The following is a 27,571-nucleotide window of genomic DNA, read 5'->3' as shown; positions in this document are numbered from 1 at the left end:
ACTGTAAACACATTTCAGTAACTGATATCACGCAGTAGTTTTAGACCATATAGCGTGGGTTGCAGGAAGAGGAACTGCTTGAGCTTCTACCGACACAGTAACAAGTTCACAGAGAAGCAGGACGCAAAAAACTTCTACAATTTTTTCAACCTCAGAACAATTCTAACATGAACTGCTTTATCATTTTTATTCTGATCATCTCAGGTAAGTACATTTCTCATGCACTCTTCTATCCTATTGTAGATTTATATACAGAATAAACTACTGACATATCAAACACATGAAGTACTGAAGTAATGTATCATGGATCATTAATATCTTATATTATTAAATATTTGTCACTGAGTAACAGTAGTGTTTTTCTGTTCTGATTGCAGATGTTGTCATTTCTCAGTCAGCATACAGAAAGTTAAGTCTTCAAACTGGAGCATCTGTTACCATCCCATGTCCTTATGATAGGAAATATTTACATCATAAGAAATACTGGTGCTTTCATGCTGTTTCAGCATACAATTCCTGCAAAATTCAGGCGTATGCCAACGAGACACAGGGGAAAGTGACAGTAACTGATAATCCATCTGAGAGTCTCTTTACTGTGACTATGAAAGATCTCCAGACAGGAAACACCGGAGGCTACTGGTGTGCTGTAGAGATAGCAGGACCGACGTATGATGTTACAGAATACCTTTATATCACAGTGAAAGCAGGTATTAAGTTACAATCTGCAAATAATTAGTGAAGTTAATTGTGTTCTTATGTTGGTAAAGATCAATTATACATAACTGACTATATATTTGTGTTCAGCTCCTGATCTGTCTGTGAGGGAGAGCAGAGTGAGTGGTGATGAAGGAGGCAGCATCACAGTTCAGTGTCTCTACAGCGCTGCGTATCAGAAAACACAGAAGAAGTGGTGCAAATTTAGAGACAGAAGCTGCAACTCAGTGACGAGGCCTGACACATCCCAGAATTCAGCAATAATCATCAGTGATGATGGGAAAAGTTCATTCAGTGTGCAGATGAGTGGACTGAAGAAGAGTGATGATGGCTGGTACTGGTGCAGTGCAGGAGATCTGGAGGTTCCTGTTCACATCAGTGTCCGTGATCCACCTCCAGGTATCATCACAAACACTGATCCCTACTTTAACTAATGATGAGAGAGAGAGAGAGAGAGAGAGAGAGAGAGAGAGAGAGAGAGAGAGAGATGGATTGATGGATGGATGGATGGATGGATGGATGGATGGATGGATGGATGGATGGATAGATAGATAGATAGATAGATAGATAGATAGATAGATAGATAGATAGATAGATAGATAGATAGATAGATAGATAGATAGATAGATAGATGAGCTGTTTAGTCTTCATGGCATTGAGGGTGAGGTTGTTGATGAAACACCACCTCTCTGTAGGCTGATTAATCAGATAAAAATCACACTAGTTATTTTTCTTTCTCTTAGTTGTGACTACAGTAGTGTCTACAACCACTCACCATGTCACTACACACACGTAAGTATCCATTTTATTTACATTCTGTTTTCCTCTGCATATTTACAGATTTTCTATGTTTATTAATTTAGATAAAGAAGAATGTGTGCTCAATGTGCAACACCCTGTTACTGAATCTTTGAATCAGTACACAAGGAATTATATTACAATATTTATTTTACATGGCGGAAAAAGAGCTTACTTTCTCATTTATTCCTCCTACACCTCCTTAATATAACCTGCTTCTTAATGCAATCAGGTGAAGGACAGGAAGATTGTAATCACCAAGATCTTATGCATATTTATGATGAAAATCATTGTAACTGTTCAGGCTGTACATTCTGACCTTTTCTTTCATGTGTTGAACAGATCTGTCTCGAAGCACAATTCAGGTAGAATCAGTTCTTTGCGTCATTCATGTTCTTCTTAACTATTCTTCACATGTTTCTAATTTTAAATCATTTCTCACCCATCACAGCACCTCAAACTGCAGTTTCCAGCAGTGTTGAAACCACGTGAGTGCAAAACACTTATTGAAGAACATGTTGAACTCTTTAGACAATGAGATGCTCTGCTGTTTTAAGAAAAACCTGTTCACCTGTTTATTACTGCAATTACACCAATAAATAAAGGGAGTGTAATCACCATAATCTTATGAATATGTATGAAGGAAAACACTGTAAGTAATGAGGCTTTACTTTCTTTTATGTTTTGAACAGATCTGTCTCGAAGCACAATTCAGGTAGAATCAGATGTACATATTTAGGAAACTTAGCACAAACTGTTGTTCTCAAAACGTTTCTCATTTTTGAAAATGTTCTCACATCTAGCAGCATCTGACACTGCGGTGTTTAGCAGCGATGAAACCATGTGAGTGTAAACACACCTAATCTTTCACAGTTAGTGAACATGCAAGTATTATACATGATACATTGGCAGAAGAGCTTCTGTAGGTCTGTAAATTCATTACAATATTCACTCAGAAATGTATCCATACTTTACACATGCACACATACACATGGGCTGGATGATGGCATTATTCTCCATTATTATTAGGGGTCCAAGGGAGACCCCTAAGAAAAGAAGAACACTGAGGCCTCGAGACAAATGTTGTGTCTCAGTTATTTCCCCATTTCACTAAACAGGGCACTGATAAGAATGTTCATGTACATGAGATAACATCTTGCTAGTTATTTTGTCTCCTTTAATAAGAGTAAACACTTACTTAGAATCAGAAAATGACAAGAGATCGGATTCATCAGGATCTTAAATATATGTATAAAGTCAAATATTTTAAGTAGTCAAGCTCTGACTTTCTGACTTTATCTTTTATGTTTTAAACAGTTCTGTCTCGAAGCCAAATGCAGGTAATATAAATTGTACATTTCTAAGAAAACTAGTGCAACTCTTCCCCTAAACACGTTTCTAATTTAGATTATTTCTCATCAACAGCAGCAAATAAAACTGCAGATTCTAGCAGCCAAAAACACACGTGAGTGTCTAAAAACATTCTGAAAATATTAAGAGCAGTGTTGCCAATGCTGTAGAGCCGTTATTTAGACCAAGTTAAATCAGATTTATAGTTCATTCATAGTTATAACTTTGGGAAAGTGTGCTTAAATATTAAGAGCCAGGCTTACCTGTATTTCCCAAGAGTCACTGACACGTTAAATTGTACATGTATTGTACTGTAAACTCAACAAAAATGTGTGAATTACTTGTCATAAATGTTTTATTTACTACTTCAAATGAATAATACAATAATAAAATAGCTATGTTTTATGTAATTTATTACTAAAACTCTGTTTTGAAATGTTACTCCAAACGTTCGAGCTATCAGATTTTTCCCAAGTTATTATTAGTCCAGTTCCAAATAAAAAGTCATGAACGATCGAGGTTGTGAGTGTCAAGCTTGCGAGTATCGAGGTTCCACTGTATATATATTTAACCACCCCATCAATTCCCAGTGTAAAGCCCAGTGTGACCCTTAAGGCAAAAAAATGTGCTACCTGATGCCAGTAGGATCATTTATCTTCTGCTGATGAATGAATTATTGATTAAATGAATGAATGAATGAATGAATGAATATTTTGCACTGTAATAAATTCAGCCAGTGTGTGCTAATCATTGTTTGTCTATAGTAAGATGGTGGAGGCCTTGATCTATGGTTCTCTGGTGGCCTTTTTTTTGGTACTGGTGATCCTGGTCATCAGCATCTGCCTAATAAGAAAGAAATGCAGTACGTGTTCCTGGGGTTTTATTTGTTTTGTCTTTTATTTTGTTGCATTTGCAGCAGTAGGATCATGTTCTAATGTCTAGAGTTTACAGTCAGTGTATGTTATCATGTGCTTTGTGAAGCCTGTAGAGAACATTAGAGTAACGACTGATGCAATGTCTCTAAACTTTTGGTTGAGGGTGCCATCTGGTGGCACAGAGGTTATTATTATTATTATTATTATTATTATTATTATTATTATTATTATTATTATTATTATTATTATTATTATTATTATTATTATGTAAATGAACTGATTTGACTGATCTAAGCTGATTTTGACTAGGAGTGATTAACCTACATTATTATCTTTATTTCCAGAAGCAGAGGATCAAATCCAGACCAGAGAGAGGAGCAGCGACACCCCTGTTCATGCAGTTAGTACTTCAGTGATGTAGTCCAAAATCCTGTTAACGTATTATTTCAGTGTCTTCAAGAACTTTTAATCATTTTTAATGACCTGTCATCATCACCATCAGCATCCTCATCATCATTATTACAATTTCTCATCTCATATCTTCATGATTTTGTTTTTCAGGCAGTGTGTGAGGAAACATACAGCTCAGTTGTTAAGTCAAGAAAAAAGGCACCAAATGAAAGGAACTTGGAGCAGGTTTGGCTTATTGTAAAGCAGGTAGCACAGTTATTTGTGTATTATAATATTGTAATGTTGAATTTTTTTTTACAACTGCAGTTTCTATTTAATAAAAAGCCAAAAATCTTATTTTGGTTATGCAGGTTAGGATTACAGTTACATATTGCATAAACAGTAATATCAGTAATGTGGTTTGTGTGTGTGTGTGTGTGTGTGTGTGTGTGTGTGTGTGTGTGTGTGTGTGTGTGTGTGTGTGTGTGAAACAGCCCACTTTTTCAGCTGAAGAGCACGTTATATACAGCACTGTGAAAAAGATAAAGGTAACACAGCAATTCAATAGTCCAATTCAACATTGATTTGCAAATGATTGTTATTATTATTATTATTTAATACATTCATATAAATAAACATGTATTCATTATTACTGAAGATTTATTAATGTATTTTCTTATGTCCACAGTCTTCAGCATCAAAACATAACAATGACCAGACGTACAGCTCTGTAAAAACTACATCCAGAAATAAACCTTTAAGTAAATTTTTTTAAATGAAGTTGATTCCAGTAGAATTCCAGCTTTAAATCTAAATCTATCATGAACACTTTCCTCATTAATCTTCCAGGAACTATGTTTAATATTAAGTCTTTATTCATATCCTGTTCTAGGTGTCTCCAGATGTTGTTGAAGGTGAAGACATCTACTGCAACACAGTTTGGCAGTAAAAGGTGTGTGATAGATAAATAATATATGTATATAACTGTAACCCACTCAAATACAGAATGAAGAGTAAAATTACAGTCCTTTCACACAGCTAATGTATTTATTCCTTTTAGAGACTTATGTACTGATTGGCTGGAAAGAAACTGTGTGTGGTGCTGTGGGTAATAACAATTCCACCATCTAGCTTATCTGTGTTCCTATATATTACTCACATTTGTGTATAAATGCAAGGATTGGAATTAATGTGTCTAATGAATATTAATGAAGAATTCTGCCTTTTTTGTCCCAATTTAATATTTTACTTATAATAATAGTTTATATTTTGTATTGTGACTGTGTCTGTCTGTGTGCATTAGTAGTGTGTATTACAACATTTATGGATATTTATGGACACATTTTTTTTACTTTATTATTGTTTTTTTATAAAGTATTATAAAGTATTTTGTATTATGGTCAATGATACACAAATCAATATTACAGCACAATGTTTAGTTATGTAATCTGATCGACTAAATGTGTAGTGAATGATCCACAACATTAAGATACAGATATTATGGCTACATTTATAGAATTTCTCCCTTATACAGAGCTTTTAATTATTGCATTTTTAAACTGAACAGTTGATGGTGTTTAACGGCTCAGATTGTGCAACTTTCTGGTTCTGGAATTTTAACTTATGACCTCTATCTATCTATCTATCTATCTATCTATCTATCTATCTATCTATCTATCTATCTATCTATCTATCTATCTATCTATCTATCTATCTATCATCTGCTTTAATGTTCTTAATAATATATTAACATTGAATGAAGGAAAATGTCACTGAGATTGTTGATTACAATAAACATGTATGTAATAATTCTACATGTTTTTCTTTGTCTTTTTTCGTCTTGTTTCGGCTGCTCCCATTAGGGGTCGCCACAGAGGATCATCCGTCTCCATACCCCCCTGTCCTCTACATCTGCCTCTTTTAAACCAGCTACCTGCATGTCTTCTCTCTCCACATCCATAAACCTCCTCCTTTGTCTTCCTCTTTTCCTCCTCCCTGGTGGCTCCATCCTCAGCATTCTCCTACCGATATACCCCATGTCCCTCCTCTGCACATGCCCAAACTATCTCAATCTTGCCTCCCTCAACTTGTCTCCAAAACGTCCTACATGTGCTGTCCCTCTAATAAACTCATTTCTATTCCTGTCCATCCTCATCACTCCCAACGAAAACCTCAACATCTTCAGCTCTGCTACCTCCAGCTCCACCTCCTTGTTTTTTAGAGAAAGATGAGATAAATGGATGATCAGTGCAGCAATCAGGTGCACTTTTACAGAACTGTTAAAACGTAAAGTAACCTGAATATGATTGTTTTTTTGTATTGCCCAAACACAGTAAGTGATAACAGAAAACAACGGAGCAAAATACAGAGATATGAGCGATGGTGCCCTCTGGTGGTTAATGTGGAGAATTGTCGATGTTAAATGGATAATTATTAACCGAATATTTTACTCGAGAATAGTGTGTGATTTATCAAGTGTAACAAAATTGCATGATGTCTGTGTGAACAACATTTTGTGACCATGAGTACAGGTAAGAAAGGGCTACAAACAGAAATATTTCATCTTATAGCACAATTTTTTACAGAGATCTGCTGCTATAATAAAGAATAGGATAATAAAAACACACCACATTACAACAAGTGAAGGCAGTAAAATTTAGGGTGTAAATTACACAGGAAGTCACTTTCACATCTTGCCAATTACTAAATATTGTTATTGTCATGGTGTTTTTTATTCAGATATTTGATCAATTTACTTTCTGTCACTAAATTACTGTATACTGTGGTATAAAAACATTGTAAGGTTGGCAGGAAGACAAAACTTCAACTTCAGCAGACACAATAACAACTTCACAGAGAAGCAACAAGTTTCACCAAGTCAAGTTTAAAACCTTTTTAAGACAATTATGAATTAAATTTTAGACCTATATCACACCACAAACATACAAATACAGTGTTAGCAACTGGCATTTACCAAGACCTAAAATAAAATATCGCTAAACTTGAACTTTCCTGTAAACTAAATTTAAATCTATTTTACATCTGTGGTACAATCCAACAGAGATTTGTGCTAAAACAGAAAGCTGATTGGCTGCTACATGTTGGTCTCATTTGTAGTTGCAATGTAGATGAAATTATATTTGAGCTAGCAAAAAAACAAAAAAACAGAAAAAACTAATACACCTTGGAAACAGCAAAAAAACAATACAGCTAAATTCTAAAGTACCGCAGGAGCCTTTCAATGAGTATTAGAGGTATTATTACATTGCCTTTGGAAAATGTAAACCTATTAAAAATGAATTAAGACCGAGAACAGCGAATTTAAGATTTTTTAAGACCTGAGTCCTTTAGATTTTAACATTTTAAACATTTTTAGACTTTTTAAAACTCTGCAGAAACCTAAGAGCTGCTCTTATTTGTTATTTGACATTTTGAGACCCTTCTAAGTCAGCATTTAGAGATTTAGGTCTTTAAACTGGAACATCTGTCACCATCCCATCATTATTATAGGAAATATACGTAACTTAAGTAATATTGGTGCACGTACTGCTGCTAAAGTGCTGATTCAGCATTCAGTTTTCAGAGAGAACTACTACTACATTTATATGAGATATATTAGGATGAATTATAAGTTGGCAACAATTTACTAAGCAATATTTTTTTCCCCATTTATAAATAAAAAAATATAAATCATTAAGAAAATTTTACCAGTAATTAGAAAGTATTTCTAATGCTTAAAATGCACATCTAAATAAGTAAAAACAGTCCTTTCATTTATGTCTAAAAGATACAGACATATTTCAGTGTTTAGAGTTTAACAGTGTTTTTTACAGAGTGGTTCACCAGGGTGGACTTTACACAGCAACATGTGATGTTTTTCCTATATACAGCTCTCATACACAGATTTGATATATATGATATGAAGTCAGACGTTATTTATAAAAATAAAAAAAAAAGGTAAAATGGATTTCTAGCTCTGACAGTGTGGTGCAAACATTTAAAGTGAAATGAATTGAATAAAACTAGTAAAAACTCTACTGTCTATACCATTAGTCTGCATTGGAAGACATTGAATGACGTTTGTTCCAGTTATAGCAGCTAAAAAACTTGTTTCTTTGTCTTTTACACTTTTTTTACTGGAATGGAAATATAAAAAACAGTCACTAACTTAAGACACACTGTGGTTTTAGACCATATAGTGTGGGTTGCAGGAAGAGGAACTGCTTGAGTTTCTACAGACGCAGTAACAAGTTCACAGAGAAGCAGGACACAAGACACCATCTCAATTCTTTAACATCAGAACAATTCTAACATGAGCTACTTTATCATTTTTATTCTGTTCATTTCAAGTAAGTACATTTCTCATGCACTCTTCTATCCTATTGTTGATTTATATACAGAATAAACTACTGACATATCAAACGCATGAAGATCTGAAGTAATGTATCATGGATCAGTAATATCTTATATTATTAAATAGTTTATTGTCATTAAGTAACAGTATTGTTTTTCTGTTCTGATTGCAGATGTTGTCATTTCTCAGTCAGCATACAGAAAGTTAAGTCTTCAAACTGGAGCATCTGTTACCATCCCATGTCCTTATGATAGGAAATATTTACATCATAAGAAATACTGGTGCTATGATGCTGCTTCAGCATACAATTACTGCACAATTCGGGCGTATGCCAACGATACACAGGGGAAAGTGACAGTAACTGATAATCCATCTGAGAGTCTCTTTACTGTGACTATAAAAGATCTCCAGACAGGAAACACTGGATCATACTGGTGTGCTGTAGAGATAGCAGAAATAACACATGATGTTACAGAACAACTTTATATCACAGTGAAAGCAGGTATTAAGTTACAATCAGCAAATAATTAGTGAATTTAATTGTGTTCTTATGTTGGTAAGATTAATTATACATAACTGACTATATATTTGTGTTCAGATCCTGATCTGTCTGTGAGGGAGAGCAGTGTGAGTGGTGATGAAGGAGGCAGCGTCACAGTTCAGTGTCTCTACAGCGCTGCGTATCAGAACACACAGAAGCAGTGGTGCAGATTTAGAGACAGAAGCTGCAACTCAGTGACGAGGCCTGACACATCCCATAATTTAGCAGTGAACATCAGTGATGATGGGAAAAGTTTATTCAGTGTGCAGATGAGAGGACTGAAGAAGAGTGATGGTGGCTGGTACTGGTGCAGTGCAGGAGAGCTGGAGGTTCCTGTTCACATCAGTGTTCATGATCAACCCTAACCCTAACCCTGAGATAGATATATATATATATATATATATATATATATATATATATATATATATATATATATATATATATATATATATATATATATATATAGATAGATAGATAGATAGATAGATAGATAGATAGATAGATAGATAGATAGATAGATAGATAGATAGATGGATGGATGGATGGATGGATGGATGGATGGATGGATGGATGGATGGATGGATGGATGGATGGATGGATGGATGGATGGATAGATAGATAGATAGATAGATAGATAGATAGATAGATAGATAGATAGATAGATAGATAGATAGATAGATAGATAGATAGATGAGCTCTTTAGTCTTCATGGCATTGAGGGTGAGGTTGTTGATGAAACACCACCTCTCTGTAGGCTGATTAATCAGATAAAAATCACACTAGTTATTTTTCTTTCTCTTAGTTGTGACTACAGTAGTGTCTACAACCACTCACCATGTCACTACACACACGTAAGTATCCATTTTATTTACATTCTGTTTTCCTCTGCATATTTACAGATTTTTTATGTTTATTCATTTATATAAAGAAGAATGTGTGCTCAATGTGCAACACCCTGTTAGTGAATCTTTGAATCAGTACACAAGGAATTATATTATAATATTAATTTTTCACTTTAAAAAAGACTTTCTCATCTATTCCTCCTACACCTCCTCAAAATCACCTGCTTCTTAATACAATCAGGTGAAGGACAGGAAGATTGTAATCACTGAGATTTTATGCATATTTATGATGAAAATCATTATAATTGTTCAGGCTGTACATTCTGACCTTTTCTTTCATGTGTTGAACAGATCTGTCTCGAAGCACAATTCAGGTAGAATCAGATGTGTATTTCTTAGTAGTGCTGTTCTTCTTAACTGTTCTTCTCAACTGTTCTTCTTAACACGTTTCTAATTTTAAATCATTTCTCACCCATCACAGCATCTCAAACTGCAGTTTCCAGCAGTGATGAAACCACGTGAGTGCAAAACACTTATTAAAGAACATGTTGAACTCTTTAGACAATGAGATGCTCTGCTGTTTTACAGATTTTCTATATTTATTAATTTATTCAGATCACTTTTTTATAAGAAAAACCTGTTCACCTGTTTATTACTGCAATTACACAGATAAATAAAGGGATTGTTATCACCATAATCTTATGAATATGTATGAAGGAAAACACTGTAAGTAATGAGGCTTTACTTTCTTTTTGTTTTGAACAGATCTGTCTCGAAGCACAATTCAGGTAGAATCAGATGTACATACTTAGGAAACTGTTGTTCTCAAAACGCTTCTCATTTTTAAAAATGTTCTCACATCTAGCAGCATCTGACACTGCGGTGTTTAGCAGCGATGAAACCATGTGAGTGTAAACACACCTAATCTTTCACAGTAAGTGAACATGCAGCTATTATACATGATACTTTGGCAGAAGAGCTTCTGTAGGTCTGTAAATTCATTACAATATTCACTCAGAAATGTATCCATACTTTACACATGCACACATACACATGGGCTGGATGATGGCACTATTCTCCATTATTATTAGGGGTCCAAGCAAGACCGCTAAAAAAAAGAAGAACACTGAGGCCTCGAGACAAATGTTGTGTCTCAGTTATTTCCCCATTTCACTAAACAGGGCACTGATAAGAATGTTTATGTACATGAGATAACATCTTGCAGGTTATTTTGTCTCCTTTGATAAAAGTGAACAAGAGATCAGATTCACCAGGATCTTAAATATATGTATAAAGTCAAATATTTCAAGTAGTCAAGCTCTGACTTTCTGACTTTATCTTTGATGTTTTAAACAGTTCTGTCTCGAAGCCAAATACAAGTAATATAAATTGTACATTTCTGAGAAAACTAGTGCAACTCTTCCTCTAAACACGTTTCTAATTTAAATTATTTCTCACCTATATATATATATATATATATATATAAAATACACACAGTGCAACCTCGATACTCGGGGGGTTATGTTCTATGACCATATAAAAGAAAAAATTTTGACTCTTGACACTTTTTCAAGGTGAATTGTACATGTACTGTACTGTAAACTCAACAAAAATGGTGAATTACTTGTCATGAATGTTTTATTTACTACTTTAAATGAATAATACAATAATAAAATAGTTTCAACATTTTCTTTATGTAATTTATTACTAAAAACTACTAAACATGTAACTCCGAACTTTCGAGCTATAAGATATTTCCTGAGTTACTTTTAGTCCAGTTCCAAATGAAAAGTCTGTTGTTGCCATGCTGGAGTAGGAGGCCTCGTCCCACAAACCAACCAAGCTAGGGACCAGTGCTATGGCCTCCTTCTAGCAAAATGTCCCCTGAGAGCCTGTCGCCGCACTTGCGCCCAGTGTGATCATTTGACCTACAGAGAATGGACTACATGAAATGTACTACAGAAATGAGAATTTTCTTTCTTTCAGGACAAGTGAGGTCTTTCCTGTTTCTTTGTATTTATTTATTTTATCTATTTACACAGCACTGATAGCAATGTCTTCACCTTGTAATCATGATCATAACCTTACATGTGTAGCCTATGAATGGTTCTTGCTACATTGCTGCCCTCCTCACTGCAGCACTGAATCTGCTACAGTCTGCTTTTATATCAGCCTTGACAAAAATACATTAGATTCTTAACATAAACTTAGTAACATTAAGAAATAAGTATAAATTAAATTGTGGACAGTTTGTAAAGAGTTTACTGCATAATTAAGGTTTTAGCACATGCTAATGGAATTTACACTGTGACTGATCCCTGGTGTGTTTATGTTTCAGAAATTCAGAGCAGTTTTGCATTGCAGAACATTGAAGGATGTGATCTTGGTGGCACTGAGAATTTAAGAAGCTGACACCTTAAAATTTCTTAATAAAAAAAACCAAAACAAAAACAACAACATGATAATGTGTGTTATTCCTGTATATTGTATCTGATAGAGCACAGTATTCCTATCTATCAAGCACATTATTTATTTTCTCTGTCAGTGGTGATTCTCTGTCATAAAACAGAAGAGCGTTCCTTTTCTAAACCATGTGTTAATGTTGAATGAAGTTAAATAAATATTATTTTGTGTTAACTATATTAAAACTTGTTAGTCTCCTACATGTTTCAGCTTCTCTGACTTACCAAATGTATATATATGTGAGAAAACAGATGTAAAACAACAGTTTGTGCTAATAAGTACAGTTAAGGAACTGTTATAAAACTTTTATAAACATAAAATACTCTGAATATGATTTTTTTGTTGGGCCCAAACACAGCAAGTGGTGCGGACAAGAACAGGGCACATTGCCCTCTAGTGGTAATAGAGAATATTGTCTAAGTTGAATGGGAAATTATTTATTATATTTTTAGATTCGTATATACAGGTAGACCCTAAATTACGGAGTAGACAGGGACCAAAAAAACGGTCGTAAGTCAATCAGGTCGTAAGTCGAGAAGAGTGACAACTCTATGATGCGTTCCGACACTGTAAACACATTTACATTAACACTGTAAACACATTTCAGTAACTGATATCACGCAGTAGTTTTAGACCATATAGTGTGGGTTGCAGGAAGAGGAACTGCTTGAGCTTCTACCGACACAGTAACAAGTTCACAGAGAAGCAGGACGCAAAATAACTTCTACAAATTTTTCAACCTCAGAACAATTCTAACATGAACTGCTTTATCATTTTTATTCTGATCATCTCAGGTAAGTACATTTCTCATGCACTCTTCTATCCTATTGTAGATTTATATACAGAATAAACTACTGATATATCAAACGCATAAAGTTCTGAAGTAATGTATCATGGATCAGTGATATATTATTAAATATGTAATTGTCACTGAGTAACAGTAGTGTTTTTCTGTTCTGATTGCAGATGTTGTCATTTCTCAGTCAGCAGACAGACAGTTAAGTCTACAAACTGGAGCATCTGTTACCATCCCATGTCCTTATGATAGGAAATATTTACATCATAAGAAATACTGGTGCTATCATTATAATTCACTCTACACTTCCTGCACAATTCAGGCGTATGCCAACGATACACAGGGGAAAGTGACAGTGACTGATAATCCAGCTGAGAGTCTCTTTACTGTGACTATGAAAGATCTTCAGACAGGAAACACTGGATCATACTGGTGTGCTGTAGAGATAGAAGGACCTGCACATGATGTTACAGAATACCTTTATATCACAGTGAAAGCAGGTATTAAGTTACAATCAGCAAATACTTACTGAATTAAGCAGTGTTCTTATGTTGATAAAGATTAATAATACATAACTGACTATAATTTTTGTTCAGATCCTGATCTGTCTGTGAGGGAGAGCAGTGTGAGTGGTGATGAAGGAGGCAGCGTCACAGTTCAGTGTCTCTACAGCGCTGCGTATCAGAAAACACAGAAGAAGTGGTGCAGATTCAGAGACAGACACTGCAACTCAGTGACGAGGCCTGACACATCCCAGAATTCAGCAATAATCATCAGTGATGATGGGAAAAGTTCATTAAATGTACAGATAAATGGACTGAAGAAGACTTTTGTTGGCTGGTACTGGTGCAGTGCAGGAGATCTGGAAGTTCCTTTTCACATCAGTGTCCGTGATCCACCTCCAGGTATCATCACACACACACTGATCCCTACTTTAACTAATGATAGATAGATAGATAGATAGATAGATAGATAGATAGATAGATAGATAGATAGATAGATAGATAGATAGATAGATAGATAGATAGATAGATAGACCGACAGACAGACAGACAGACAGACAGATAGATAGATAGATAGATAGATAGATAGATAGATAGATAGATAGATAGATAGATAGATAGATAGATAGATAGATAGATAGATAGATATTCTTCATGGCATTGATGGTGAGGTTGTTGATGAAACACCACCTCTCTGTAGGCCGATAATCAGATAAAAATCACACTAGATATTTGTTTCAGCTGTACATTCTGACCTTTTCTTTCATGTGTTGAACAGATCTGTCTCGAAGCACAATTCAGGTAGAATCAGATGAACATGTCTTAGTAGTGCTGTTCTTCTTAACTGTTCTTCTTAACTGTTCTTCTTAACACGTTTCTAATTTTAAATCATTTCTCACCCATCACAGCATCTCAAACTGCAGTTTCCAGCAGTGATGAAACCACGTGAGTGCAAAACACTTATTGAAGAACATGTTGAACTCTTTAGACAATGAGATGCTCTGCTGTTTTACAGATTTTCTATATTTATTAATTTATTCAGATCACTTTTTTATAAGAAAAACCTGTTCACCTGTTTATTACTGCAATTACACAGATAAATAAAGGGATTGTAATCACCATAATCTTATGAATATGTATGAAGGAAAACACTGTAAGTAATGAGGCTTTACTTTCTTTTATGTTTTGAACAGATCTGTCTCGAAGCACAATTCAGGTAGAATCAGATGTACATACTTAGGAAACTGTTGTTCTCAAAACGCTTCTCATTTTTGAAAATGTTCTCACATCTAGCAGCATCTGACACTGCGGTGTTTAGCAGCGATGAAACCATGTGAGTGTAAACACACCTAATCTTTCACAGTAAGTGAACATGCAACTATTACACATGATACATTGGCAGAAGAGCTTCTGTAGGTCTGTAAATTCATTACAATATTCACTCAGAAATGTATCCATACTTTACACATGCACACATACACATGGGCTGGATGATGGCATTATTCTCCATTATTATTAGGGGTCCAAGGGAGACCCCTATGAAAGGAAAAACACTGAGGCCTCGAGACAAATGTTGTGTCTCAGTTATTTCCCCATTTCACTAAACAGGGCACTGATAAGAATGTTCATGTACATGAGATAACATCTTGCTAGTTATTTTGTCTCCTTTAATAAAAAGTGAACACATTTACTGGGAATCAGAAAATGACAAGAGATCGGAATCACCAGGATCCTAAATATATGTATAAAGTCAAATATTTTAAGTAGTCAAGCTCTGACTTTCTGACTTTATCTTTTATGTTTTAAACAGTTCTGTCTCGAAGCCAAATGCAGGTAATATAAATTGTACATTTCTGAGAAAATGCAGTGCAACTCTTCCTCTAAACACGTTTCTGATTTAAATTATTTCTCATCAACAGCAGCAACTAAAACTGCAGATTCTAGCAGCCAAAAACACACGTGAGTGTCTGAAAACATTCTGAAAAAATTAAGAGCAGTGTTGCCAATGCTGTAGAGCCGTTATTTAGACAAAGTTAAATCAAATTTATAGTTCATTCATAGTTATAACTTTGGGAAAGTGTGCTTAAATATTAAGAGCAAAGGCTTACCTGTATTTCCCAAGAGTCACTGACACGTTAAATGTATTTTTATATATATATATATATATATATATATATATATATATATATATATATACGTATGTATATATATATATATACAGTGCGATCTTGATACTCATGGGGGTTACTTTCTATGACCATATATAACAAAAAATCGCGAGGTTTTGACTCTCTCCCTTTGATGGTTTATTTTTCAAGGGGAATTGTACATGTACTGTACTTTAAACTCAACAAAAATTGTGAATTACTTGTCATAAATGTTTTATTTTCTACTTCAAATGAATAATACAATAATAAAATAGCTATGTTTTATGTAATTTATTACTAAAACTCTGTTTTGAAATGTTACTCCAAACGTTCGAGCTATCAGATTTATTCTGAGTTATTATTAGTCCAGTTCCAAATGAAAAGTTATGAACGATCGAGGCTGTGAGTGTCAAGGTTGCGAGTATCGGGGTTCCACTTTATATATATATTTAACCCCCCCCGCCCCCCCCAGCCAGTGTGTGCTAATCATTGTTTGTCTATAGTAAGATGGTGGAGGCTCTGATCTATGGTTCTCTGGTGGCCTTTCTTTTGGTACTGGTGATCCTGGTCATCAGCATCTGCCTAAAAAGAAAAACATGCAGTACGTGTTCCTGGGGTTTTATTTGTTTTGTGTTTTATTTTGTTGCGTTTGCAGCAGTAGGATCATGTTAGTTGGTGTTCTAATGTCTAGAGTTTACAGTCAGTGTATGTTACCATGTATTTTGTGAAGCCTGTAGAGAACATTATAGTAACTCTAATTATTATTATTATGTTTTATTTAATTATTATTATTATTATAATGTAAATGAACTGATTTGACTGATCTAAGCTGATTTTGACTAGGAGTAATTAACATACATTTTTAAATACATACGTTTTTATCCTTATTTCCAGAATCAAAGGATCAAATCCAGACCACAGAGAGGAGCAGCGACACCCCTGTTCATGCAGTTAGTACTTCAGTGATGTAGTCCAAAATCCTGTTAACGTATTATTTTAGTGTCTTTAAGAACTTTTATCATTTTTAATGACCTGTCATCATCACCATCAGCATCCTCATCATCATCATTACAATTTCTCATCTCATATCTTCATGATTTTGTTTTTCAGGCAGTGTGTGAGGAAACATACAGCTCAGTTGTTAAGTCAAGAAAAAAGGCACCAAATGAAAGGAACTTGGAGCAGGTTTGGCTTATTGTAAAGCAAGTAGCACAGTTGTTTGTGTATTATAATATTGAATTTTTTTACAACTGCAGTTTCTATTTAATAAAAATCTTATTTTGGTTACGCAGGTTAGGATTACAGTTACATATTGCATAAATAGTAATATGTAAACATTAAACAGTAATGTGGTTTGTGTGTGTGTGTGTGTGTGTGTGTGTGTGTGTGTGTGTGTGTGTGTGTGTGTGTGTGTGTGTGTGAAACAGCCCATTTTTCAGCTGAAGAGCACGTTATATACAGCACTGTGAAAAAGATAAAGGTAACACAGCAATTCAATGGTCCAACTGAACATTAATTAGTAAATTATTATTATTATTATTATTATTATTATTATTATTATTATTATTATTATTAATTTTATTATTATTATTATTAATAATAATCATAATAACAATAACAAACATGTATTAATTATTAGTGAATATTTACTAAAGCATTTTCTCACATCCAGTCTTTAGCTTTAAAAGATAACAATGAACAGACCTACAGCTCTGTAAAAACTACATCCAGAAATAAACCTTTGAGTAAATTATGAAATTATATTAATTTATATATTATTATTTTAAATGAAGTTGATTCCAGTAGAATTCCAGCTCTAAATCTAAATCTATCATGAACACTTTCCTCATTAATCTTCCAGGAACTATGTTTAATATTAAGTCTTTATTCATATCCTGTTCTAGGTGTCTCCAGATGTTGTTGAAGGTGAAGACATCTACTGCAACACAGTTTGGCAGTAAAAGGTGTGTGATAGATAAATAATTTATGTATATAACTGTAACCCACTCAAATACAGAATGAAGAGTAAAATTACAGTCCTTTCACACAGCTAATGTATTTATTCCTTTTAGAGACTGATGTACTGATTGGCTGGAAAGAAACTGTGTGTGGTGCTGTGGGTAATAACAATTCCACCATCTAGCTTATCTGTGTTCCTATATATTAATCACATTTGTGTATAAATGCAAGGATTGGAATTAATTATGTATAATGAATATTAATGAAGAATTCTGCCTTTTTTGTCCCCCATTTAATATTTTACTTATAATAATAGTTTATTATTTTGTATTGTGATTGTGTTTGTGTGTGTGCATTAGCAGTGTGTATTACAAATTATTGTTTTTAAGTACTAATTACCAGAAATATTACGTTTATGGACACATTCTTTTCTTATGTAACTTTTTTTACTTTATTATGTTTGTTTTTTTTATATTTTGTATTATGGTCAATGATGATTACAGCACAATGTTGATTCATCCCTAACCCTAACCCTAACCCATCTATCTATCTATCTATCTATCTATCTATCTATCTATCTATCTATCTATCTATCTATCTATCTATCTATCTATCTATCTATCTATCTATCTATCTATCTATCTCAGACTAATACATCTGAATCTCTAGATCAGTGCAGATTCTGAGTGAAACAGCATCTGTGCTTTTAATGTTCTTAATAATATATTAACATTGAATGAAGGAAAATGTCACTGACATTGTTGATTACAATAAACATGTATGTTATGATCTTACATATTTCCTTTGACTTCTTTTTCTTCTTTCGCAAATCACTCCTGCTATCACACTTTTCTTCACTTCTAACACACTCCCATTACTTTGCACTGTTGACCCCAGGTACCTGAACTCCTCCACCTTCTCCACCTCTTCTCCCTGCAACCGCACCACTCCGCTGCCCTCCTCTCATTCACACACATTAACTCTCTCTTACTCCTACTGACTTTCATTACCCTCTCTCCAGCGTGTACTTCCACTTTTCCAGGCTCTTCTCCACCTGTTCCCTACTCTCACCACAAATCACAATAGAATCCGCAAACATCATAGTCCATGGAGACTCCTGTCTGACCTCGTCCATCAACCTGTCTATCACCACTGCAAACAGTAAAGGGCTCAGAGCCGATCCTAGATGCAGTTCAACCTTCACCTTAAACCAGTCTGTCATTCCTATTGCACACTTCACTGTTGTCACACTGTCCTCATACACGGTCCTGCACCACCCTCACATACTTTTCTGCCACACTAGACTTCCTCATACAATACCATAACTCCTCTCTGCACCCTGTCGTACGCTTTCTCTAGATTTATAACAACACAATGCAGCTTCTTCTGTCCTTCTCTATACTTCTCCATCAACATTCTCAAAGCAAAAGTTGTCAAGTTATTTGTAAATAGTATAAAATTGCAGTGACCATATGAATGTATTTATAGCTCTGACAGTGTGGTGCAAACTTCAGGTTAGAAAAGCAATAGAATAACTAAATGAATGAATAAATAAATAAATAAATAAATAAGCTGTAATTTGTGTACCACATGTCAAGGCGTGGACTGATGCCTGTTCCTGTTAAAGCAGCTTCCTTCATCAGCTTCTCTTTTTTTACTCCACTGAAATTAATAAAACACAAATTCGCTATTTTTGCATGATATGGTTTTAGATTATATAGTATGGGTAGGAAACAGAAAGAGGAACTTCTTGAGTGTCTACAGAAGAGAAAGGCAAGACAACCTCACGATTTTTCATTACAATAATTCTAACATGAGCTGCGTTTTTATTTTTATTCTGTTCATATCAAGTAAGTACATTTCTCATGCACTCTTATTTTCTATTTTACATTTATATAGAGATTTAACCATTTACAGTATATGTCAAGTAATGTATCAGGATCAGTAATATCTTTCAATATCAATATTATTAAATAGTTTATTGTCACTGAGTAACAGTAGTGTTTTTCTGTTCTGATTGCAGATGTTGTCATTTCTCAGTCAGCATACAGACGGTTAAGTCTTCAAACTGGAGCATCTGTTACCATCCCATGTCCTTATGATAGGAAATATTTACATCATAAGAAATACTTCGTCATTCAGTGTGCAGATGAGTGGACTGAAGAAGAGTGATGGTGGCTGGTACTGGTGCAGTGCAGGAGATCTGGAGGTTCCTGTTCACATCAGTGTCCGTGATCCACCTCCAGGTATCATCACAAACACTGATCCCTACTTTAACTAATGATGAGATAAAACTGGAACACTGGTTATTTTTCTTTCTCTTAGTTGTGACTACAGCAGTGACTACAATCACTCACCAAGTCACTACACACACGTAAGATCTATTTAATTTAAACATGTTGTTTACCGATTTTCTATATTTATTGATGTATTCAAAGAAGAATGTGCGATCAATGTGCATCACCCTGTTATTAAAGCTTTTGATTTGTACATGAGACAATACAATTACACAATACAATACAGTGCTGACTGACCACTTTATTAGGAACACCTGTACACATGTTTATTCATAAAATTATACAACCAGGGGAAAGTGATTAACATGAACTTAAATATATATATATATATATATATATATATATATATATATATATATATATATATATATATATATATATGAAACAAACATTTTTGGTATTGAAGCTTTCTGACTTTTTTCTTTATATTTTAAACAGATCTGCCTCAATGTACAATTCAGGTAGCATCAAATGCACATATTCATGAAAATAATTGCAGCTGCTGCTTTTCACACATGTTTCTAATTTTCAATTATTTCTAACCTACAGCAGCATCAGGGGTTGCAGTTTCTAGCAGTGATGAAACCACGTGAGTGCAAAAACACAATTTTTATCTATTGAAAACATGTTGAACACTCCCACTATGGTGGTGTTCTTAGCACTTTATAGGATGGTAATTGTGGTGCTCACATTATGAAAATTCTTATGGGATCTCTGACACAGATGAAAGCGTGTCCCAATCACATTTCTAAGGTTTCCTCACTTCCGTTTTTATGTTCCATGTGCTTTTATTTTGGTCTGGTCCGTGTGTATTATTTTTGTTCTCATCCTGTCTCCACGTTTTATTTACATATTTTATTTTACTGCTCCTCATGTTACATCTCTTGTGCATGTTTCACAGCTGTTTTGCGTAATTGTTCCATGTTTTCAGCACACAAAAATACGTGACAAATTACTTCACCAATAGCATGGATGCAGTGGGTAAGAACAAGATGATTTTTATTCCAAATTGGACACTGTCAGTTTCCCGCAGTGGATGTTTTTACTATCCCCAGCTCAGTATGATGGAGCTTTTCAACCAGGGGGATTTTTTAAAAGCAGTGCAAGATTGATTTTGAGAGTCTGCAAGAGGTACAGCCTGAGGAGCATCAGTGATGATGTGCCTGGGTGGCCCTCAAAAGCCACGTTACAGTCCAATGCTGATGTGGGGTGCCCTCAAAAGAAACATTTGTGGCCAAGGCTGATGTGGCTGCCCACAAAAGCCACGTTACAGCCTGAGCCATGATTGCATGATTTCAGCACATGCACGAATGTGTAACCATCTATTTAGCATGTTTCAAAACACTTTGGTATTTAAGTTTAACACACAATGTAATTACTTGCTAGTAAAACTTTCTCATGTCAGACATGGTAATATAAACACACATGAAATTAACGAGTAGCATATCTACAGGAAAGAGACATTTACTACTAATCTCCTATTTTATAATAATGTTCACCAGAAATTTAACGTAGCAATCTACATTTACTCTGGTGTCGGTGTTTTAGTCCATGGTTCACTGTGATTTACACTGGTTCTATTACATAAAAGTACTTTTAGAACTTGCATTGTGAAGCACCTGCACCCTATACAAATAAATTATTCCATCAACATAATTACTTCAAGCTTTAAATTAAAATCAAACTGCTTCCTGTTGTCTATGATACATGAAATGTACTGCAGAAGTGAGAATTTTCTTTCTTTCACACAAGTGAGGTCTTTTGAGTTTCCTTGTAAATATTAGTTGTTGTTTTTTTTTTTTACACAGCACTGATAGCAATGTTTTCTCTTTGTAATCATGATCATAACCTTACATGTGTAGCCTATGAAGGACCCTTGCTACATTGCTGCCCTCCTCACTGCCAGCACTGAATCTGCTACAGTCTGCTTTTATATCAGCCTTGACAAAAATACATTAGATTCTTAACATAAACTTAGTAACATTAAGAAATAAGTATAAATTAAATTGTGGACAGTTTGTAAAGAGTTTACTGCATAATTAAGGTTCTAAACATCCTACACAACGTGTATGTGGAGCTCTTTCTGATAGGAAAACTGCATAGTGTCATGAAGTGAATGAAAGTTTTAGCACATGCTAATGTAATTTACACTGTGACTGATCCCTGGTGTTTTTATTTTTCAGAGGTTCAGAGCAGTTTTGCATTGCAGAACATTGAAGAATGTGATCTTGGTGGAACTGAGAATTTAAGAAGCTGACACATTTAATTTACTTAATTATAAAAAAAACGTGTTATTCCTGTATATTGTATCTGATTGAGCACAGTATCTATCTAGTACATAATTTACTTTCTCTGTCAGTGGTGATTCTCTGTCATAAAGCAAAAGAGCGTTCCTTTTCTAAACCATGTGTTAATGTTGAATGAAGTTGAATAAATATTATTTTGTGTTGTTAACTATAATAAAACTTGTGTTAGTCTCCTACATGTTTCAGCTTCTCTGACTTACCAAATGTCTATATATGTGAGAAAACAGATGTAAAACGACATTTTGTGGCAATAAGTACAGTTAAGAAAGCATTAAAAACACATCAGGGGGTTGTTTTAAAACTGTTATAAACATAAAATACCCTGAATAGGATTTTCCTGTTGGGCCCAAACACATGATGTGTTGCAGACAAGAACAGGGCAAATTGCCCTCTAGTGGTTAATAGAGAGAATTGTCCAAGTTGAATGGGACATTATTTATTATATTTTTACATTAGCGCTGGAGAGGTCTGAAGTGGCCAGCAATGAGCTCAGATCTAAATCCAATAGAACACCTGTGGAGAGATCTCAAAACAGCGGTTGGGAGAAGGCATCCTTCAAATCTAAATGATTCGGAGCAGTTTGCAAAAGAAGAGTGGTCCAAAATTCCAGCAGAGAGAAGTAAGAAATTCATTCATGGTTACAGAAAGCGATTGATTTCAGTTATTTTTTTCAAAGGGGGTGCTACGCATGTACAGTAAATCAATATGAAGAAATAAAATGCCCAGACACTGTTTAAAAGTTCAAGTAAATAGTTATAAGGCTATGTGTAGCTGTCTTAGAAAAGGTTGTAATTATTTTAAAGTATGTCAGTAATTTAAATTGTGGAAAAATATTTAGTTCACAAATGAGGTATAATGTACAAATGTTTTGTACATTATACCTCATCTGTAAGAGATGTAGTCATCTCTTACAGACACAGACGTTCCTATCCACAGAACAGATGTCACATCGTCAGTAACCTCATCTACCCTTCCCTGTTGTCTCAATCTCAAACAGCGGTGGTAGGTGGGCTCTGGAATTGTCAGTCTGCTGTAAGGAAAGCTGACTTCATCACAGGCTTGGCTTCCCACTACACATTCGACTTTCTGGCACTTACAGAGACCTGGATATCCCCACAGAACACTGCTACACCAGCTGCTCTGTCTTCTGCCTATGCTTTCTCTCATTCACCAAGAGAAACTGGTAGAGGTGGTGGTACAGGTCTACTTTTATCACGGAGATGGTGTTTCACACCTCTCCCTTTGTCTCATTTAACCATCTCTTCTTTTGAATTTCATGCAGTTTCAGTTACCTCTCCAATCAACCTTTTCATCATTGTCATCTACCGCCTCCTGGTCCCCTTGGGGACTTCCTAGAAGAGATGGACACGCTCCTCAGTACTTTCCCCTCTGACGGCACCCCGCTGACAGTTCTTGGTGACTTCAACCTCCCATCCGACAAACTTCAGTCATCTTGCCTCTTGCCTTTTCTGAATACCTTCTCCTTGACATTTAACAGCTGCCCTCCAACACACAAGGGAGGAAATGTCCTGGACCTGGTTTTCACCCGTCCTACTCCAGCTACAGACATGACTGCCACTCCACTTCCAATCTCTGATCATCACCTGGTTTCCTTTTAATCACTCTTCCTATTCAACCTAAAAATAATTTACATGTCTCTCTTATCCGTCCTAACCTTCACTCTATCTCCCTCCTCTGTAACTTCATGTACTCTTTCATCTCTTCCTGACCCGTCTCCTTTTCCTCTCTACCCTTAGACGTTGCTACGGACTCCTTCCTCTCATCTCTTTCCTCAACCATGGACCTCCTTTGTCCCTTGACTACAAGACCCAAGAAGACTTCTTGTCCCACACCGTGGCTGTCAGAAGTTTTGCGCAGTAATCGACGAGAACTCCTGACCAAATTTTCTTTGGAGGTGACTTCTGCCAAAACTGCCTTCTACAAGGAAAAGCTTGAGGCCTCTGCACAAGATCCTCGTAAGCTTCACAACATCTTCTCTTCTCTACTAAACCCCTGCTGCACCTGCTCCATCCTCCTGACTGCTAATGACTTTGCCTCCTTCTATGATGAGAAGATTAGGAAAATCTGCCAGACCTTCACTTCCTCTCCAACTATGATTACACAACACAGCCAACAATCCACTACGTCTCTATCAAGCTTCTCAACCTTAACAGAAGATGAGATACTGCAAGTCATCCGATCCTGCAATCCCACCACCTGTCCTCTAGATCCAATCCCTTCAACTACGCCCAGACCATCACGCAAGATCTCCTGCCCTTCATCTCCACAATCATCAATGGGTCATTAACATCTGGCTATGTACCAACTACCTTCAAGCAAGCAAGGGTCATTCCTATCTTGAAGAAACCGCTCTGGATCCATCAGACATCAACAACTACAGACCGGTATCACTCCTTTCCTTTCTTTCTAAATCTCTGAACGCACTGTTTTTAACCAACTGTCTGTCTATCTCTCACAGAACAACCTCCACGATCCGAACCAGTCTGGGTTCAAAGCGGCACATTCCACAGAGACGGCCCTATTGGCTGTTTCTGAGAAACTACATGCTGCTCGGTCAGCCAAGCTGTCATCTGTACTTATCTTTCTGGACCTTTCAGCAGCATTTGACACAGTCAACCACAAGACACTTTTGTCAACCCTCAAGAGCCTTGGTATCTGCGGAACAGCATGGGAATGGTTTGCTTCCTACCTGGAAGGTCGCTCATACCAGGTAACATGGAGGATCCACATCTGCCCCATGCAGACTCACCACTGGTGTCCCACAAGGCTCAGTACTTGGTCCCCTCCTTTTCTCCCTCTATACCCACTCCATTGGTGAAGTCATATCCTCACATGGGTTTTCTTATCACTGCTATGCAGATGACACTCAACTCATCTTTTCTTTCCTCCATCAGATACCACAGCTTCCGCTCGGATCTCAGCATGCTTGTCAGACATATCTTTATGGATGAGGGCTCACCAACTTAAACTCAACCCCAGCAAAACAGAACTGCTGGTCATCCCAGGTGATTCATCTCCAGGTCAAGATCTACAAATAACACTTCATGACTCTCTGCTCTCCCTTCAGCCACTGCTCGTAACCTTGGGGTAACTATGGACAATGAACTGTCTTTTTCCCACATATCGCTAATGTTGCTCGTTCTTGTCGATTTCTTCTCTATAACATCCGAAGGATTCGACCATTTCTGTCCATACAGGCTGCCCAGTTGCTTGTTCAGTCTCTTGTCATTTCAAGACTGGACTACTGCAACTCTCTGCTGGCAGGTCTTCCCCTGAACGCTATTCGTCCACTGCAAATGATCCAAAACGCAGCTGCACGACTTGTGTTCAATCAGCCCAAGTTTTCCCACACCACCCCACTGCTGCGCTCCTTCACTGGCTTCCAGTAGCTGCACGTATCAGATTCAAAACACTGATGCTTGCCTACAAGGCCAAAATGGACCAGCACCATCTTACCTCAGTGACCTCATCACATCTCGCACTGCACCACGCTGTCTGAGATCCTCCAGCACTGCTCGACTGGTACCACCTTCTCTCAGAATGAGAGGTAAGTACAATTCAAGGCTCTTCTCTGTTCTGGCACCAAAGTGGTGGAATGAACTTCCCCTAGATGTCCGTACAGCAGAGTCCCTGATTATCTTTAAGCGACGACTGAAGACCTACCTCTTCCTGAAATACCTAAATTAGCACTTTCCAAGTTTGTAGAATTCGAGTTATATTTATATTGAGTTTGTATTCTTGCATACCAGTGTAGATTTATTCACTACTAGAGATTTAAAGCACGTTTGTACGTCGCTCTGGATAAGGGCGTCTGCTAAATGCCGCAAATGTAAATGTAAATGTAAATGTTTTTTTTGGAAATTGTGTTATAAAACTGTGTAATAGTGACACCTTCAGGAGATTTACATTCATCATTGGTTGAATTTGTCACATGATCTAGCTAGCCATTTTAGTTTTCCGATCCACAAAGAAATGCACGCATCCTATAGTAAAAAGTGTTTGTGAAAAGTGAATGCCTATATAAATATATTTTGATGTCTCCTGTATTTCGGATTGGAAAGCGCACACGGTATGTGGTTTAATTGTTAGATTTCATCTGTTAATTTGTAATAATATACTTGTGTATTGATATTGGTTCAGTAGGAAACAACATGTTAAACAGTGGTAAAAACAGAAATACTGTATGTATCTATATGTTATTTTGTTTGTTTCAGTTTATTACGGTGTTATGACGTTATGTGAAAAGATTAAACGTTACGACATCAGTTGAAGCGTCATTCTTTTAATCAGAAGAAAACCTACAGGAGCCGTTACACTATGGCAGTGAAAAATGTGCAGACACTGTTGTAAAGGTACAACAAGTAAAAGCGTATAAGGCTTAGGCAGTCAAAAAAACGTGCAAAAAGCTAAATAATAGTACACTAAGTATATGTACATGCATATGTGAAATATTAGGCAGAATGTACAGTATGTAAGGTATATAGATACACACACATAAATAAAATATAAGTGCAGATGTATGTAAGGCATAGTGTGTAGAGATTGAGGGGTCTATTCATTTACAATATGCAATGTGTACATCGTATGTACAGCTGTACAGAGGTTATACACAGTGTTTATACAGTGTTCTAAAGGTGTAGTGCCGGTGTAGTAACGGAGTTTAGTAGGGTGATGGTGGCTGGAAAAAAGCTGGCTCTGAACCTGCTGGTTGTGGTGCTTATGTTCCTGTATCTCTTTCTTGATGAAAGGAGGTTAAACAGTTTGTGGCTGGGATTGATTCTATCGCTATAGATTCTTCACCATTTTATGTCCAGCTTTAAGAATTTCTCTTAAAAAGAGAAAAAAAAAGGAGAATCCTGATAAGTCTGCATATATCAAAGGGAGTGAATGAATGAAGGATGGAAGGAATAAAGGCTAAAATAAGGTGAACAGTTCTCAGAGTCAAAGTGGAGGAGAACTACTTCCATTTCCAATTCTGACCACTTGAGGTCTGCTTGTCAGAAAGTCTGCATGTGACCCTAAGTCAATGAATTAAGACCAGTTTCTTGCTAACTGCTAAAGCTAATGCAAAACATTTTTATCTACACATAATGTCATCATGGCCATTCACATGATATACAGCAGTCCAGCCCTTCAGTACAACATCTGTATTCACCAGGAACCTACACAACATGAATATAGATGTAAGAAAAAACTAATTGTTGCTGTTTGCAAG

The 27,571-nt window shown here is 35.8% G+C and overlaps 3 protein-coding genes across 6 annotated transcripts; all 3 read left to right on the top strand.

Moving 5' to 3' along the window:
• Positions 1-115: 115 nt before the first annotated feature.
• LOC124403286 (polymeric immunoglobulin receptor-like) lies at positions 116-22,219 on the top strand. Of its 4 annotated transcripts, none has more exons than XR_006928872.1 (9): positions 116-204; positions 378-707; positions 805-1,113; positions 1,458-1,506; positions 1,855-1,877; positions 10,346-10,382; positions 10,630-10,652; positions 10,730-12,141; positions 22,074-22,219. XR_006928872.1 is itself a non-coding variant. In XM_046876960.1 (9 exons), exons 1-8 carry the CDS (start codon positions 168-170, stop codon positions 10,771-10,773), a joined length of 852 nt encoding a protein of 283 aa, XP_046732916.1. In that variant the 5' UTR covers positions 116-167; the 3' UTR covers positions 10,774-10,798; positions 12,203-12,500. The 4 variants fall into 4 exon arrangements, 2 of the variants coding, with proteins under 2 accessions (XP_046732916.1, XP_046732915.1); XM_046876960.1 differs by lacking the exon at positions 22,074-22,219 and adding an exon at positions 12,203-12,500 and having other exon boundaries at positions 10,730-10,798; XM_046876959.1 differs by lacking the exon at positions 22,074-22,219 and having other exon boundaries at positions 10,730-12,500.
• Positions 8,351-9,392, top strand: LOC124403287 (polymeric immunoglobulin receptor-like). The gene is made up of 3 exons (XM_046876961.1): positions 8,351-8,476; positions 8,654-8,983; positions 9,080-9,392. The coding sequence occupies exons 1-3, from the start codon at positions 8,440-8,442 to the stop codon at positions 9,385-9,387; spliced, it is 675 nt and encodes a 224-aa protein (XP_046732917.1). The 5' UTR covers positions 8,351-8,439; the 3' UTR covers positions 9,388-9,392.
• LOC124403378 (polymeric immunoglobulin receptor-like) lies at positions 12,882-17,734 on the top strand. Its single transcript, XM_046877097.1, has 6 exons — positions 12,882-12,896; positions 13,272-13,623; positions 13,720-14,028; positions 14,920-14,959; positions 17,294-17,351; positions 17,678-17,734. Exons 1-6 carry the CDS (start codon positions 12,882-12,884, stop codon positions 17,732-17,734), a joined length of 831 nt encoding a protein of 276 aa, XP_046733053.1.
• Positions 22,220-27,571: the final 5,352 nt, after the last annotated feature.

Source organism: Silurus meridionalis, chromosome 20 (genome assembly GCF_014805685.1).
Source record: "Silurus meridionalis isolate SWU-2019-XX chromosome 20, ASM1480568v1, whole genome shotgun sequence".
NCBI classification, from domain to species: Eukaryota; Metazoa; Chordata; class Actinopteri; order Siluriformes; family Siluridae; genus Silurus; species Silurus meridionalis.
Note: the sequence above shows the minus strand (reverse complement) of the source record. Positions and strands in the feature narration are given on the sequence as shown.